The 16,454-nt window shown below is 62.8% G+C and overlaps 1 protein-coding gene across 27 annotated transcripts in view; it reads left to right on the top strand.

Moving 5' to 3' along the window:
* Window positions 1-16,454, top strand: part of JAKMIP3 (Janus kinase and microtubule interacting protein 3) — a 90,955-nt gene that overhangs the window by 58,623 nt on the left and 15,878 nt on the right. For 9 of the 27 annotated variants that reach the window (XM_086378210.1, XM_086378205.1, XM_086378208.1 and 6 more), the window contains 13 exons: window positions 819-854; window positions 2,746-2,805; window positions 3,574-3,705; window positions 4,066-4,194; window positions 4,999-5,082; window positions 6,060-6,122; window positions 6,265-6,363; window positions 7,227-7,325; window positions 7,411-7,470; window positions 9,910-9,975; window positions 10,920-10,988; window positions 11,069-11,146; window positions 14,978-15,181. In XM_086378210.1, the coding sequence (XP_086234336.1) occupies window positions 819-854; window positions 2,746-2,805; window positions 3,574-3,705; window positions 4,066-4,194; window positions 4,999-5,082; window positions 6,060-6,122; window positions 6,265-6,363; window positions 7,227-7,325; window positions 7,411-7,470; window positions 9,910-9,975; window positions 10,920-10,988; window positions 11,069-11,146; window positions 14,978-15,181 (1,179 nt within the window). The remainder of the gene's footprint in view (window positions 1-818; window positions 855-2,745; window positions 2,806-3,573; window positions 3,706-4,065; window positions 4,195-4,998; window positions 5,083-6,059; window positions 6,123-6,264; window positions 6,364-7,226; window positions 7,326-7,410; window positions 7,471-9,909; window positions 9,976-10,919; window positions 10,989-11,068; window positions 11,147-14,977; window positions 15,182-16,454) is intronic. The other 18 variants (XM_086378211.1, XM_086378206.1, XM_086378221.1 and 15 more) reach the window with 3 other exon arrangements.

Raw genomic sequence — 16,454 nt, forward strand, 5'->3', positions numbered from 1 at the left:
AGCTTCCGATGGGCGCCAACCACGTTCCTTTGATCTCAGCCATCTTCCCAGCCCCCTCCCCTTCTCTGGGCACCGCCCATCCCCACCCAGGATGGTCTCCTCTCAAGATCCATAACCTAGCCAGATTGCACAGACCCCATTTCCAAACAAGGCCACAGCCCCAGGTCTGGGGATGGGGTGTGGGCATGTCTTTCTGGGGACCCAACCTCCATCTACGTCCCCCTCTCCCTGCAACCCCCACCCCCAGCACAGCTTTTCCAATAGTCCTTCCTCAGACCCCCATCCAGTTACCCTCATTAGGGCACCTCCTAGTCTGTGGGACCCAGACGGACTCCAAGGTCAGATCAGTTCAGAACCAGCTGCTTGGGTCGTTCTGTGCCCTTGCTGGTGGCGGGGGTGGTGGGGTGGGGGCTGAAGAGAGGACAGCAGCGGAGCTCTCTGCCACTTCCCGCCCAGTGGTCAGGATGGGCTCTGGCCACCCAGCCTTCCGGCAGGGCCTGAGGTCAGTGCTCTCGTCCCTTCAGTGGCCAGTGACCGTCCATCCCCTCAATAATAGGAATACACGAGGGGAAGAGGAAAACGAAAGCACCCTGGCTACAAATGCACTCCCACCCCTGCCTCTGAAGGCTCTCCCCCTGCGGCGTCAGCCTAGGGAGGAAGGACCAAGCCCAGGGAAGCCCGCCCTCTCAGGGAAGGGTCTGAGGAGAGCCACGGGAATCTTCACAGGGAAGGGGAGAGACTGGGGGCCGGCGGGACCCTGGGGCTTGCGCGGGCAAGGTCTGTGACCCTAAGTCTCCAAGGTCCCTCCTGTCTTCCAGACCCTGGAGACCGCTGGCTACGTGAAGAGCGTGTTAGTAAGTGCCCTCAGCATCTCACCTACATCCCTCCCACTGCCCTCACCAGCCGCTCCTACAGCCCCTCAACTTCCCTCAGCGTCCCCGCCTACAGCCCCTCCCACTCCCCCACCGTCCCCTCCTACGGCCCCTCCCACTCCCTCACAGTCCCCGCCCACAGCCCCTCCCACTCCCCCACCATCCCCACCTACAGCCCCTCCCACTCCCCCAGCGTCCCCTCCTACAGCCCCTCCCACTCCCCCACCGTCCCCTCCTACGGCCCCTCCCACTCCCTCACAGTCCCCGCCCACAGCTCCTCCCACTCCCCCAGCGTCCCCTCATACAGCCCCTCCCACTCCCCCCACCATCCCCACCTACAGCCCCTCCCACTCCCCCAGCGTCCCCTCCTACGGCCCCTCCCACTCCCCCACCGTCCCCTCATACAGCCCCTCCCACTCCCCCCACCATCCCCACCTACAGCCCCTCCCACTCCCCCAGCGTCCCCTCCTACGGCCCCTCCCACTCCCCCACCGTCCCCTCATACAGCCCCTCCCACTCCCCCCACTATCCCCACCTACATCCCTCCCACTGCCCTCACCAGCCGCTCCTACAGCCCCTCCCACTCTCTCAGCGTCCCCGCCTATAGCCCCTCCCACCCCCAGCGTCCCCTCCTACAGCCCCTCCCACTCCCTCAGCGTCCCCGCCTACAGCCCCTCCCACTCCCTCACAGTCCCCGCCCACAGCCCCTCCCACTCCCCCCACCATCCCCACCTACAGCCCCTCCCACTCCCCCACCGTCCCCTCCTGCGGCCCCTCCCACTCCCTCACAGTCCCTGCCTACAGCCCCTCCCACTCCCCCACCGTCCCCTCCTACAGCCCCTTCCACTCCCCCAGCGTCCCCGCCTACAGCCCCTCCTATTCCTTCACCGGACCCTCCTACAGTCTCTCCCACTCCCTCACCGGCCCCGCCTATGGCCCCTCCCACTCCCCCACCATCCCCGCCCACGGCCCCTCCCACTCCCTCAGCGTCCCCTCCTACAGCCCTCGCACTCCTCCCACTATCCCCACCTACAGCTCCTCCCATCTCCTCAGCATCCCCTCCTACAGCCCCTCCCACTCCCCCCACTATCCCCACCTACATCCCTCCCACTGCCCTCACCAGCCGCTCCTACAGCCCCTCCCACTCCCCCAGCGTCCCCGCCTACAGCCCCTCCCATCCCCTCACCGTCCCCGCCTACAACTCTCCCACTTCCTGGGTCCCCTGTGCCTATGGTTTCTCCTGGTGCAGCTGGAAGCAGCCGCACACTCGGGCGGGGGTGGTTCCGTGGTCCCAGTGCTGCCTGCCCAGAAACTTCGCCGTGGTAACCGAGAGCCCACCCGTTAGGGTTGCACAGATGCCAGGGAAACGGGCAGTGTCCCAGGTGGTATTTATGGTTCAGAACTGGGTCCCCCTCCTACCCCAGGGCACTCAGCCCCCACGGCCTGGCTGGCTCCTACATGGTCCCACATACGCAGCCTAGCGCTCTGAAGAGAAAAGGCCTGGCTCCACCGTGTGGACGTCACCTCTGGGCGACTGGAGAAGGCTGGGCCCTCCGTCCTTCTCAAATTTCCATTTCAGTGTGTGCCCCTCAACCCCCTGCCCCACAGGGTTCCTTCCATCCCAGATGGGGAGGAAGCCCCAGACAGTGAGCTCAGAGAGACCCAGGCCTCGGTTCCTGTTCCTGCCCAGGCTGGGAACATGCACCATCCAAACTCTCAGAGCAAACTGCCCTGAACTGGTGAACACGGCGGACCACCGGCTGGTCCTGAGACCACCCTGTCTGCTCAGATGATGACCCGGAAATACTAACCTGTGCATTTAAACCTGGCAGAGCCCATCAACAACTCAAAAAATCTCAACTGGTTTTTGCAGGAACGTGATAAGCTTTTAAGATATCGGAAACAAAGAAAGAAAATGGCGAAACTCCCCAAGGTAAACGACTACATGAAATGTGTATTTTTAAAAAGTCGTTTAACAGGAAAGAACCTCTTCCTTCAGAGGTGAAGAGAAAATGGTTTCCTTACTTCTAAAAATTGTTATTATGAAGTAACCAAAACATGACCCAGAGCGAGTACTCTATACTTTAAATTAAAAAAACCCAACCTGGTTTCCTTTAAATTTCCAAGAGGAGACGTGGGTTCACGACAGTAATAACGAGTAGGAGGAATTAGCCAGGGGCCTGGCCGTCCCACCGCTGGCGTCTGCATCCAGCCAGGATGCAGGCGGCCTCCCTGTGTCCTTCCCCTGCAGACCCGCACTCCTTGGGAACTTGATAGACCTGGGGTATTTCTTTGAGGCACAGTCCTTTTTGGTAAACCTGTGATTTTTATTAAATGAGATTTGGGAAACATTCCCAGAATATTCCCAAAGGATCTAACTTGCTTTTTACAAAATACGTTTTTTGGTTTGGTTTTGGAACAACCAACAGTGATCCTCATACAGGCCGGTAGATACTCCTAGGCACAAATACAGGTTTGTCTGGCCCCTAGAAAGGCCGTTAGGAGGACCGTGTCCCACTCTGCACTCTACCAGCCCAGGTAAGATAGTGGAGGCCTTGGTCGAGGTTGGTGGCCTGAGCAGCACCAGGGGGCAGTCCAGGATAGACACCCGAGTGCTGGGCAGCAGAGGAGGCCCCTACAGAGCTGGCAGCTCGGCCAGCCAGTGGTCTGGGTTTGGATTAACATGGTCCCTTTTGCTCAGAAGCCGGTTGTCGTGGAGACCTTCTTTGGATATGATGAAGAGGCTTCTCTGGAGTCCGACGGTTCTTCCATCTCTTACCAAACAGACAGGACAGACCAGACCCCGTGCACCCCAGACGACGACCTGGAGGAGGTGACCTCTCACAGGGCTTCAGGACAGGCCCGCCTGGCTGCTCCTGTCCCACCTTCACACACACGCCCCTGTCTGCTTCACATCACTGTACTGGGTCCCCTCTGCAGAGTGGTGCAGAGCGCTCCCACCCTCTCAAGGGGGCAGTCTGAACCACCCAGCAGCGGGTGGGCACCAGCACCCAGGGTGCAGGGTCAGGACCATGGCAGGTGGGCCCCAGCTGAGTCCCTGGCCCCAGCTGCTGGCCCAAGAGGCTTATCTGAGCAGCCAGCTCGGCCATTCACCCCAGGGGTCAGGGCCCGTCTCCCAGGTGGTTCCCAGGCAGAGGCGTGGCTGACGTGGTGTCTCCGTGCGCCTCTCCAGGGCATGGCCAAGGAGGAGACAGAGCTGCGGTTCCGCCAGCTGACCATGGAGTACCAGGCCCTGCAGCGGGCCTACGCGTTGCTGCAGGAGCAGGTCGGAGGGACGCTGGACGCAGAGCGAGAAGTTAAGGTCTAACTGACTTCCACTCCACGACGTTCCGGCTTCTGCCGGGCTCCCCGCTTGCCCCCCGGCCTCGGCAGGGACACATGCGCCTTCCGGGCCGGGCCCTCCCCTCCTGCGATCACGGTCAGGCCCCAGGGATGCCGCTCTGGCCGTCACTTGGCAGCGGGTGGGCCCAGGCCAAGGCGGGCTGCCCTGCCCTCCCGAGTTGAGGCATCTCACCGCTCTCGTCCATTTGCCCTGAAAGCCATTCCCAGGGAGCCAGGGCACCCATCGAGATGAAGTGCCCTGCAGCCCGGCCCCTGTGACAGCAGGTGAACTCCAGGGAGGGCGAAGCCCGTAGAAGACGGGCTGGGCAGAAGACATTCATGCAACAGGGAGCCCAGGGCTTCTAAAGGAGGACGGGCTCTGGGGAAGAAAGGGAAAGCGAAGTCCGGAAAAGGAGGTGAACCCAGGGCGGCCAGAGGCTCCAGAAGGGAAGGAGGTGCCTGGGGGCTGTGCCGGGCAGGTCGCTCAGCCACCCGGCTGTATGTGTCCCGGTCTTTGTCGTCCCCGGGACTAAGCCAACCCCCTCCGGCCAGCACCCAGCTGCTCAAGCCTCCTCCATCATCCTGTAAGTGAGGATTTCCCCAAATAATCTCCCAAATGAACCCACAGATCATCCCCTATAATCTAAGCAAAGTCGCTAAGCCTCCAAGTTCTCCCTTTATTCCAGAGCACGCCTTGTTGGCAGGCAGTGTCCTGAAAGTCAGGTCTGAGGGGGCCGCCCAGCTCTTAGGGAAAGTTTGATGTATGTCTCCTCCCATCCTACAGACCCGTGAGCAGCTGCAGGCGGATGCACAGCGGGCGCAGGCGCGCATCGAGGACCTGCAGAAGGCCCTGGCCGAGCAGGGGCAGGTGAGCCCGCGGGCCTGGGCCCCGGGGCCCCCGGGCTGCCATGCTCCCGTGAGGGCGGCGGCCTTCGGGTGTGCACTTGGTGAGGATCTTCATCTGCACGCTGAAGACGGGCTCCCCAGCTCCCTCTGCTGTGTTTATATCACACCTCAGTAAAAGACTTAAAAGCGGAAGCAACATGTATTTGGAAGAATTCCACAGTAAGCCCAGGACGAGGCACGAATTCCCCTGACCAAGCCTCTCTGGGCTTGACCGGAGCTCCCATCCGCCTCCTCACTCAGGGCCGGGAGCCCAGGTCCCAGGGCTTTGTTACCACTCCCCTCAGTCCCTGGGACTGCCAGCACCTGTGGGCTCCTCAGATCCCAGGGAAGGGCCTCCGTCCATGTTCTCTGAGCAGCCCCCAGCCTGTGGATGGTCCAGACACAGGACGATGCCGGAGGATGTCTATGGGGGCTGGGAGGGTGCAGGTGAGAGATGGCCCGGCTCATAGCCGAGTGCAGTGCAGACCCACAGAGGCCCTGGGGTGTCGACTGCCCGGTGCATGGCTGGACGGACAGCCAGGGCAAGAACGTGCGTGACTGCCCCACCTCACTGCCACAGCCTCGCCGGAGTGCCCGAGGCCTCAAATCCAGTGCAGAGACCCCCACGATCACCCAGGCACCACACCTGTTCTCTCCACACCAGCTCAACCCCCTGGCTCCCGCTGGCTACGTGTTTGGGTCCCCTGGACCTGTGACGTCCATGCGGGTGCCTGGCCTTGGCTCACACAAACCTGGGTGCCGTCCACCTCTATCCGAGACCCTCCAAGAAAATGGGCGAACCTGGGTTTTCATCAGCCACCGGACAGGCGCTCCACTCTCGGTTACTTCGGAAGCTGGGTGTAGTCCTTTCGTCACAATCTCTGTCCTGCTGAACCGTGATGTAAATCAGAGCTGCATCCTTCAGTGCATTTATTTCTCGACTTCAATTTCCTTTTCAAGGATATGAAGTGGATTGAAGAGAAGCAAGCGCTGTTTCGGAGAAATCAGGAGCTTGTGGAAAAGGTACAGCCGCCCCACCCCGTCTGTTTGAGAGGCGCGCTGCTTTCCTGGAAAGACAGGAATCCCCACCTGCCCACCTGCCCACCTGCTGCCCAGGGCTGGCTTCCGGTGGCCTCCAGGATGCCTCCTGTTTTTTGTTTTATAGATTAAACAAATGGAGACAGAAGAGGCTCGGTTAAAACATGAAGTCCAGGATGCGAAGGACCAAAACGAGCTGCTGGAGTTCCGGATCCTGGAGCTGGAGGTGTGGGGCTTTGGGGGGCGGCGGATGGGGTGGGGGGCAGGGGTGGGGGGCAGGGGCAGGGGTGGGGGGCAGGGGTGAGGAGACAGGATGGGGTGTGGGGCAGGGGTGGGGGGCAGGGGATGGGGTGTGGGGCAGGGGCAGGAGTGGGAAGACAGGGGCAGGGGTGGGGGGGCAGGGGCAGGGGTGGGGCAGGGGATGGGGTGGGCGTGGCAGGGGCAAAGGTTGGGGCAGGGGATGGAGTTGGAGGCAGGGGCAGGGGTGGGGAGGTGGGGGCAGAGCTGGGGGGCAGGGGTGGGGGGCAGGGGCAGGAGTGGGAAGACAGGGACAGGGGTGGGGGGGGCAGGGGCAGGGGTGGGGCAGGGGATGGAGTTGGAGGCAGGGGCAGGGGTGGGGAGGTGGGGGCAGAGCTGGGGGGCAGGGGTCGGGGGCAGGGGCAGCAGTGGTCGTGGCAGGGAGCTGTCCCGAGCCGGTGCCACCCAGGCTGTGAGTCCTGCCGTGTCACTTGGAGGAAAACAAAAAGCAGAGCAGGAGTGTCCACACACAGCTCCGGGCCCTCCCTTTGTCCCCGTCCCTCCGGGCATCAGACGACAGGGCTCCCAGGCGGGAGCCAGTCCCCAGGGGCCATCTGTGCTCGGAGGTCCCCACTTGCTCCCGTCAGCGTCCACTCAGGCTCCCCTGGGCAGGTCCGAAGGGGGTGACCACTGCTGCGGCAGCCAGGGTCTCATTTTCACAAAGACCACGTTAACTGTGTTCAGTGGACTTTGTATTCTCACGGTGTCCCCGGGGCGGTAGGGGGGGAGCCGCACTGCCCTCCCAGGAGGGCGGGGGCCCCCGTGTGCCCAGCCTTCTGCTGTCTGTCTTAGGAGAGGGAGAGGAAGTCACCGGCCATCACCTTCCACCACACGCCCTTCGTGGACGGGAAGAGCCCCCTGCAGGCGTACTGCGAGGCGGAAGGCGTGACGGTAACGCCCTGGTCCCGCCCCCCCGCCTGCCCCGCCCCGCCCCGCCGCGGCGCCTGGCCCAGCACCGCTGTCTCTCTGCTTCTAGGACATCCTGGTCTCGGAGCTGATGAAGAAGCTGGACCTGCTGGGGGACAACGCCGTAAGTGTAGGTCGCTCTCCTGACTTGTGCATGCCTCCCCGTGCGCCGCCCTGCACGGCCCAGGGCCCCTGTGAGTCCCGCGGTGCCCGGCCCCTGCCCCGTGAGCTCCCGCCTCCAGAGCTGCTGACCAGCCCTCTGGCGTTTAGGAGAAACTCCGTTCTTTCTCACAGTGCGCCCGATTCCTCCAGCAGAGACGCTTCTGGCCCCGTGTTCTCAGTTTCTGAATCCCTCTCGGTCCTGAAGTTGTTCCACATCCTTGGTGGGGCTGGGGCCTGGGGGCCCTTAAGGTGCCTTCAGTTCAGTTTAGTCCGTCAGCGCTCAGTCGTGTCCGACTTAGACTGCTCCAACTCAGAGCTTCCCACCTAGTTTTGGCAGAGGGGCAGAGCCTATGAATACTCTCCGAATCTCACTTAGGGCAGAGTCCCAATCTCTACAGCAAGTTCCTCAAAAGAATGTGAATTGCTGAATGAGTGACTGCACCCCTCCATCCACACTCCACCCATCGTCCCTGCATCCATGCTCCGCCACCCTTCCATCTGTTCTCTGTTCACCCCCACGGCCCCTCCTGTACTTGTTAAGCCCCCGCCCGATGGTGAGGGGGGACCTTCTGTGCTGGCAGAGGCCCCAGTGCACACCCCAGAATGTCCCCTCACAAGGTCCCCTCACAAGTACACGGTCTCCTTGTGAAGCACCCTGGGCTCCACATCCTGCTCGCTGTGCTCAAGAGAGATCAAAGCACAGGACAGGTGCACCTCACGTGAGAGATGGAGGGAAAACGCGTGCAAGCACACACACACGCACAAACACTCACGCATGTGTACCAAAACCCAGGTGCTTGTGCACACCCTCAGGGCCAGTGCTCCCAGCAGCTCCGAGTGTTCAGGGCCCTGCTGATAGGGACCCCTCCTCCCTGCCCCCGCCCCGCCCATTAGGTGGGAAGCGGGAAGGGGGAAGGGAGGGCTGGCTTCCACAGGGAGGCCCTCCTGGCCTACCTGCCGCGCCCCCGACCCTGGGTCGGAGCCCTCGCTCCACCTCGGCTGTGGGCAGCGGAGGCAGCGGGCCACAGTAGGATGGCCGTCCTCGCCGTGTGCTCCGGGCTCAGCCCGAGTACCAGCCCTGCCAAGGGCTCCGGGGAGCCTTTCAGTTCACAGCTGGAGAGACTGAGGCCCCAGAGGGCACCACCCAGGGGCACAGAGCTGCCGTGTTGGCCAGCGAGGACGAGCTCAGGCCTGCCCAGTCCCCCAGCCCTGCAGCTGCCCCCCGGGAGCACCAAGGTTGCATGCCCTGGAGCCACCATGCGGCCTCAGAGACGGGGGCAGAGGACGCACTGCCAGTTTCATATGCCAGCGACCCTAGTGGCTCCTAAAGAAGCCAGGGATCACTCAACTCAGCGATCCCGGCAGGCTCCTCACCCCTTGTCTCTGCTCTCCGCGACCCCCCGGCGGCCCCCAGCTGGGCCCCGCAGTGGGGACAACCCGGCTCACCCCCTCCAGCCCCTGGTGCTCATGCAGGTGGGACCTCCTCTGAGGAGGCCCGCCAGCCCAAGGCCAGGGTCACCCTCCCAGAAGGACCACCCCGGTGGGCCCACTGGGGTGAGGCATGAATAAAACATGCAGGGAGAAGGCGAAGCAGCAGGGATGTTGATCTTTGCTTCACATTTGTAAGCGGTGCTTTAATAATTCAGGCCGCACGTGAGGAGAGCTGGCTTTGAGTAAGAATCCAGACAGAGTGCGGAAGCCTGGCTGCTCTTTCCACCACCCACTGTCCCATCCTGCTTCCTGGCCACTTAGGCATGGTCGCCTGCAGTGAGAGGGCCAGAGGGGCAAGCCAGAGGCTAGGTGGGAGTCAGCAAGGCCGAGAGCGAAGGGGGTTAGAGCCTCCCGGAAGGGCCTGTCAGTGACAGAAGCAGGAGGCTCAGTGGGTGTCAGCAAGGCCGAGAGCGCAAGGGGTCAGAGCTTCCCAGAAGGGCCTGTGAGTGACAGTGACATTTAGCTGTGACCCCATCTTCCCCATGCCCACCGAACACTGGGTCACCCACCCCCACCCAGCGCCCGTCACCCACCCCACCACCCACCCAGCGCCGGTCACTCACCGCCCCCGCACTGAGCACCCAGCACCCACCCACCTGGCACCCATCACCCAGCCACCCAGCCACCCACCCAGCGCCCGTCACCCACCCCACCACCCACCAGCGCCGGTCACTCAGCCCCCCACTGAGCACCCAGCATCCACCCACCCAGCACCTATCACCCAGCCACCCAACCACCCACCCAGCGCCCGTCACCCACCCCACCACCCACCCAGCGCCGGTCACTCACCCCTGAACTGAGCACCCATCACCCACCCCACCCACTGCCCATCACCCACCCCCACCCAGCCCTGTCACCCACCCCATCCCAGAAGGCACTCCCCCTGACCATATGAGAATTCCGCTCTTGAATGCAGAATCTGACCAATGAGGAGCAAGTGGTCGTCATACAAGCCAGGACAGTCCTGACCTTGGCCGAGAAGGTAACAGCGGACGCGCTTGGGGGGGGGCCGGGTCCTTTCTGGCTCAGTTCAGAGGAGATGCTCTCCCTGGAAGTGGGGGGCCCCCAGGGGGTGGGATGGAAGCTGGCGGGGGGCAGGGTCCACTCAGCCTGGCTGCTCGGGAGGCCTGGCACACACATGGGTCAGACAGCACCCACCAGGCATGTCTCCCCAAGGCCAGCTCTGCCCCGATTTCCCCAGAGGCCAGAGTCAGGGTGGGTCTGTTAGAGAAATTCAGAGAGTGAGCCCACGCTGGTCACACCGGGCGCAGGCCCTTCCCAGGCAAGCCCGAGTCCACGTGGCCCCTGAGGCACCACGCAGGGCGTGGAACACCTTCCCCGTTTCTGCCCAAACCCCGCACGGCCGGGCGTTCCAGCGGCCGCGCTGCTGTTGCCTGGTCTGCCTCTGTTTGCCCTGCCGGGACCCTCCTCTGGGGGCCGCCCACCCGGGCTCCCCACCCTCTGGCTTCCCTGCTCCCGGGACCACCCGCCTGCCCCTAGTCCCCCCTGCCCCGCCCCATGTGTGGCCAGAACCCACTGGTAGGCCTGCAGCGAGCACCCCTGTCCTACAGGCCTCCAGCAGGGCGTGGAGGGCTGTGCCCATAAGTAGGAGTTCAGAGGCCAGCTCCTGGGAGCACAGCCCGCCTGACACCGCTCCTCTCCCGGGGGGGTGTGAGGGCAGGCTCCCTGGACGCCAGGCGGGGCTGAGAGGTGGGGCCCAGACCTGGCCTGCACGCTGGGCACACGGAGCCCATGACACCCGCCCAGCTCTGACTCCCGCAGGGGCTGAGCCCTCCCTCCCCAAGGAAGAGCGGGAAGGACGGGGCATGCCCCCAGGCTGTGTCCCCGGGGCTGGGGAGGTGGCCTCTGCTGACCGAATGGTGACCCGGGGGCTCACGGCTGTCGGGACCTTCTGTCTGTGCCCAGTGGCTCCAGCAGATCGAGGAGACGGAGTTGGCCCTGCAGCGGAAGATGGTGGACCTAGAGAGCGAGAAGGTGAGTGCACACCCGGCCGGCAGCCCCGCGCCGCCACGCCCCCCACACGAGGCCCAGACGCAGGTCCCCTTGTGTTCCAGGAGCTGTTCAGTAAGCAGAAGGGCTACCTGGACGAGGAGCTCGACTACCGGAAGCAGTGCTTGGACCAGGCTCACAAGGTGAGAGCCGCCCGGCCGCGCGGGGTTTGGGCGGAAACGGGGAAGGTGTCCCATGGCCAGCATGCTTCTCAGGGGCCACGTGGACCCCGGCCTGCCTGGGTAGAGCCTGTGCCCCGTGGGACCGGCTCACTCTCTGACCCAGCGAGTTCCGAGGACGCCTTACTGCCCCTTTGGCCACCCTTGGCCCCAGGAGTGCAGGCAAATGAGCAGAGGTCAAGTGGGTATTTGCATTGAGCTGAGAAAATAGGATTTGTTGAAACGATGCCTTTAGGAATGAAAGGAGCATAGCTGAGTGTCTGTCCATCATCTCTCCCTGTCCACCAGCATCACGAGCTGCTCACCCACCTGCTCTGCAGGAGACCTGTCCCAGACAGACCTGAAGGGAGGCCCTGTGTGGGGTCGACCCCGAGAGCCCACTTCTCTCCATTACTGTCAGTGAGCCCTCACTGAAGTGAGCTGGAGGACGTGGGAAGAAACTTCATTTGCACCTCAGGCAGCCTTTCTGTTTCAAGGTGGCCCCTGAATCAATGTCACACTTAGCTCCTCAGACTGGGCTCAACAGAGGTGCTTCCTGCAGGAGCGGGGCCCACGCTTCCTCTGCAACAGTAAGCCACACCTGTAGGTCAGTGTCACAGGCAGGACGGTCCTTCCAGGCGGCGTGGGCCTCTGTCCCCTGCCTGTGGAGTATGCTGTGAGCGGGGTGCTGTCCCGTGGCCCTTGAAGGTGGCTGGAGGAGCAGAAAGTGTCACCCTGGGACAGCGGGTGGGGGCTCTGTCACACAGCCCCGAGGGATGCCGTGGGGCCGCGGAGACGCTGGGCACCCCTAGTGGGATGACTGTCGGGGCTGCTCCCCGGGGGGCCGTCGTCTGGGGCCCCCTCTCTCCAGTGCTGGCAGGTAGGCTGCATGCTGTGCTGTCCACCCTGGTTTTCTCTTTCTTTTCTCTTGCGGCCCCACTGGGTCCTCCTGCGGCACACGGGCTCCCCATGTTGCTGCTGGAAGGCTTCTCTCGTCACCCCACGACATGTGGGATCTTAGTTCCCTGACCAGGGATTGAACCTGCATCCTCTGAATTGGAAGGCAGATGCTTAACCTCTGGGCCACCAAGGAAGTCCCCAACCCTGGTTCCCTTGATGCCGAGTTAAGCCTGCACTTCCTGCTGGACAATTAGCCATTTTACCTGCCACTCACAGAACCCCGTGCAAGAGGGGGCACCTAGTCACCTTGGGATGCCTTGGCAGGCGGGCCTTCCAGCTTTCACACCCTCCCTTCCATGAGCACTGGAGCCACACCTGGGATTTCAGGGGGAAGGGCGGGCCTCACCCTGGGGCAGCCCCTGGGCACAGAGCTAGCTTCTGGGCATCTGGGTGGCCGTGGCTCAAGCTGCTGCATCGAGTGAGCAGGGTCAGACCATCTCCGTCCACAGGCTTGGGATGAAGTCACTGTGATGTGCGTGTTAAGCCCCACACTCAGCTGCCTTTATCTGAAAGCCAGAGTTTATCTTAAATGCACTAAGCTCTTTTGCTCTAAGAAGTGGCAGCTGATGTGTGGTGTGAGCTGGCTGTGACAGCTGACTGGGGACAGTTGATTTTGCGGCTGTCAAGAACAATAACATGGACAAAGGGCTCTTTCCCCCCATTTCCTAAAATGTCTACTCAGCCAAAAGGACGTCCAGTAGTCATTTTGCCTGAAGAGGAAACATTCATTTGTGAGGAGCGTCGACCTGAAAACCAGTCACAGCCTAAAAGTTAACAGTTATGTTTTATTCAGTGGAGATTTTTAGGACTTAAGCCCAGGAGGCAGCATCTCAAGTGACTCTTAGAGAACAGCTCAGAGGAGGCAAGTGAAAGTCACTCAGTCGTGTCCAACTCTTTGTGACCGCATGGACTGTACAGTCCATGGAATTCTTTAGGCCAAAATACTGGAGTGGGTAGCCTCTCCCTTCTCCAGGGGACCTTCCCAACCCGGGGATCAAACCCAGGTCTCCCACATGGCAGGCAGATTCAGTTTTGCAAGAAAGAGCAGGTAGTCTGAACATCAAAAGATTATTGTGCATTAAAGAAAACAAGGTAACCTAAGTTAAGGAATTTAGTGCCTTTCTGTGTATGGGAAGATGCGAGAGTCTGGGCTCACTGCAACCGTTCCTTTCATACGCACCTCAGCCATCCCGGGCCGCTGTCCTGCGCTTTTCACTTCCTGAGCTTCCTTCAGGTTCACCGTGGGGAGTGGCTGCGGGCTGACGGTTCTTTCCTCCCCGAGCTCCCTCGGGGCTCTCGGGCTCGCGCTGGAGGACTGCAGTCACTGATGACTGCGACATCCTTATCTACTGATACGATGGGAAATATTCTCTTTCTCGGGAGGGTAGATTTTTGATGGGAAGAATTTGGCTGTTTCAAGATTGTAGCTGTGAAACTTCCTGAGGAATAAGCTTTGAAAGTGCTCCAGATCGAACTGCTGAGTCCTCATCATTTGTAACGAGGTCTGTGTTTTGGCTCCTGGGGACAGCACGGGGGTGATACTGCAGGAGTTTGCACAAGCTCTGGGCGATGATGAAGGACAGGGACGCCCGGCATGCTGCAGTCCACGGAGTCGCAAAGAGGCGGACATGACCGAGTGACTGAACCGGGGACGGGCAGCATTTCAGGTTCTCTGTGAAGGAGCCCCTGGTGGGTGCGAGGGCTGGGCTGGAATCCCCAGTGTCTCTCCCTCAGCAGGCCTTGTGCAGGTGGTCCGCCCAGGGGTCTCTGCAGCCCGCCTCAGCATCCTCACCATGAGCCAGGGCTGACGAGGGTGACTGCTGCCTGGAAGTGGGGGCGGGAGGGCTTTGTGCAATGAAGCCTAGGCCAGTGCGGCACACCCAGGCACTGCGGGCAGGGTGTCGTGTACCATGGACAGAGGAAGAGAGGAAGCTGTGAGGTGGGCAGAGGCTGGGCACCTGGGGACTTGAAGTGAAGGTGAGGCCATGTGTGCAGGCAGCAGGGAGACAGACAGACAGACAGAAGGGAGGAGACGTGGGGCAGGTGTGTGCACCATAGTCTGAAGGCCCGAAGCCTGACCCCAAGGTGCTGGCCAGGCCACGCTCTGTCAGAGGACTCTGGGGAGGCCCGCCTGCCTGTTCCAGCTCCTGGGGCCTCAGGTGTTCTGGGCTCGTGGCTGCGCCAGCTCTGCCTCTGTTGTCACTTGGCTTCCCCTCATCTTCCGTGACTGTCACCAGTCCCCTCTTATTCTAAGGTCACGAGTCAGTGGGTGGAGGCCCCTAACCCAGTCTGGCCTCAGGTGCGCTGGCTGACATCTGCTGAGACCCTGTTTCCAGATGACCCGTGTTCACAGATTCCAAGGGTTAGGACTTGACGCTGCTTTAGGGGCACGAGTCGCCCGCACAGGCGGCAGTGGGGCCACAGAGCCGACAGCCTGGCCCCTCTGCGTTACTGCAGACAAACCCGTGGGGACCGTCCTTCCTCCTTTTTAGCGACTTGGAAGCCCAGGGTTTGGTGAAATTGTGAGCAAAGAAAGAAGCCTTTGTTGTCTTTCCTCAAGGGATGCCTGCCCAGACCACCGCCCGTTTGGCCAACCTCCTACTCCAGCTTTGAATTCTGCTGACCCCAACGTCCCTAATGTTTCATTGCACCTTAAACATTGCATGGAAGGGATGCTCTTGACATAAGTACTCCTGGACTGGCTCCACCCTCCAGAACATCATTTAACTGGTCCAGGAGGCAGCAGTCCGCTCTTTGGGCTGGTCCGGAGGTGTCCTGGCTCCCAGGCTGGGTGCCTCGGCCCCAGGCAGTCCCCGGGAAGAAGGCGAGGCCTGACTTGTCCCCTCCCGCCCCCAGCGCATCTTGGAGCTGGAAGCAATGCTGTACGATGCCCTGCAGCAGGAGGCCGGGGCCAAAGTGGCCGAGCTGCTATCGGAGGAGGAGCGCGAGAAGCTCGGGGTGGCGGTGGAGCAGTGGAAGCGCCAGGTCAGGAGCGAGCTGCGCGAGCGGGACGCCCAGATCCTGCGGGAGCGCATGGAGCTTTTGCAACTGGCGCAACAGGTGCGGGAGGGGCGTGGTGCCGCGGGGTGGGGCCTACGGGAGGGGCGTGGCGCCGCGGGGGTGGGGCCTACGGGAGGGGCGTGGTGCCGCGGGGGTGGGGCCTACGGGAGGGGCGTGGCGCCGCGGGGTGGGGCCTACGGGAGGGGCGTGGCGCCGCGGGGTGGGGCCTACGGGAGGGGCGTGGTGCCGCGGGGTGGGGCCTACGGGAGGGGCGTGGTGCCGCGGGGGTGGGGCCTACGGGAGGGGCGTGGCGCCGCGGGGTGGGGCCTACGGGAGGGGCGTGGCGCCGCGGGGTGGGGCCTACGGGAGGGGCGTGGTGCCGCGGGGGTGGGGCCTACGGGAGGGGCGTGGTGCCGCGGGGGTGGGGCCTACGGGAGGGGCGTGGCGCCGCGGGGTGGGGCCTACGGGAGGGGCGTGGTGCCGCGGGGGTGGGGCCTACGGGAGGGGCGTGGTGCCGCGGGGTGGGGCCTACGGGAGGGGCGTGGTGCCGCGGGGGTGGGGCCTACGGGAGGGGCGTGGTGCCGCGGGGTGGGGCCTACGGGAGGGGCGTGGCGCCGCGGGGTGGGGCCTACGGGAGGGGCGTGGTGCCGCGGGGTGGGGCCTACGGGAGGGGCGTGGTGCCGCGGGGTGGGGCCTACGGGAGGGGCGGGGCATCGCAGGGCCAGGGGTGACCGGCTGGGGCAGTCCTTCTCGTGGCCTCGCCTTCTGATGGCCATGCCTCCAAGGACCATATCTTCCTGGCCAGGGCCTTCCACTGGCTGAGCGCTCCCAGGTGTCCTTGTAACGGACACACACCCTGTAGCCATCCTCTGCACTAGCCTTGCCCGTGGGGGGTCCTCCCAGACTGCCTGTTCCAGACCAGCCTGTTGGGCTGTCCTGCGCAGGCCTCTGGGTGGTACATCCGCCTTCTGGGGCCCCTAATGCCAGTCTCTTCCCTGACTCCTCCCTCAGTGGTAAGATCTGGAGAAGGTGTTGTCTGGGGGACAGCGAGTAGTCCCTGGGCCTGGGACTTGGGGACGTTCTCCCGACCTTCAGGCACTTGGTCTTGGGCCAGTCTGGCCAGTCCATTTTTCTGGCCAGTTCATTTCTAAGGGGGGTGAGGGACCCTGGCAGACCAGCAGCCTTGGTGTGTGAGACCTGCCTCCAGTCCCCTGCGTGGGCAGCGTGGCCTGGAAGGAGCCTCGTGGCTGCCCTCTGTGTTCAGATAAACTGGTGAACCCAGGTGTCCTATGAGTGTCAGGGATGACGTCTCACCAGAGGACTGTTGGCTACC

The sequence above is a fragment of the Bos grunniens genome, chromosome 26 (assembly GCF_055505025.1).
Source record: "Bos grunniens cultivar Pamir isolate PY7600 chromosome 26, Bosgru_T2T1.0, whole genome shotgun sequence".
In the NCBI taxonomy this organism is placed as follows: Eukaryota; Metazoa; Chordata; class Mammalia; order Artiodactyla; family Bovidae; genus Bos; species Bos grunniens.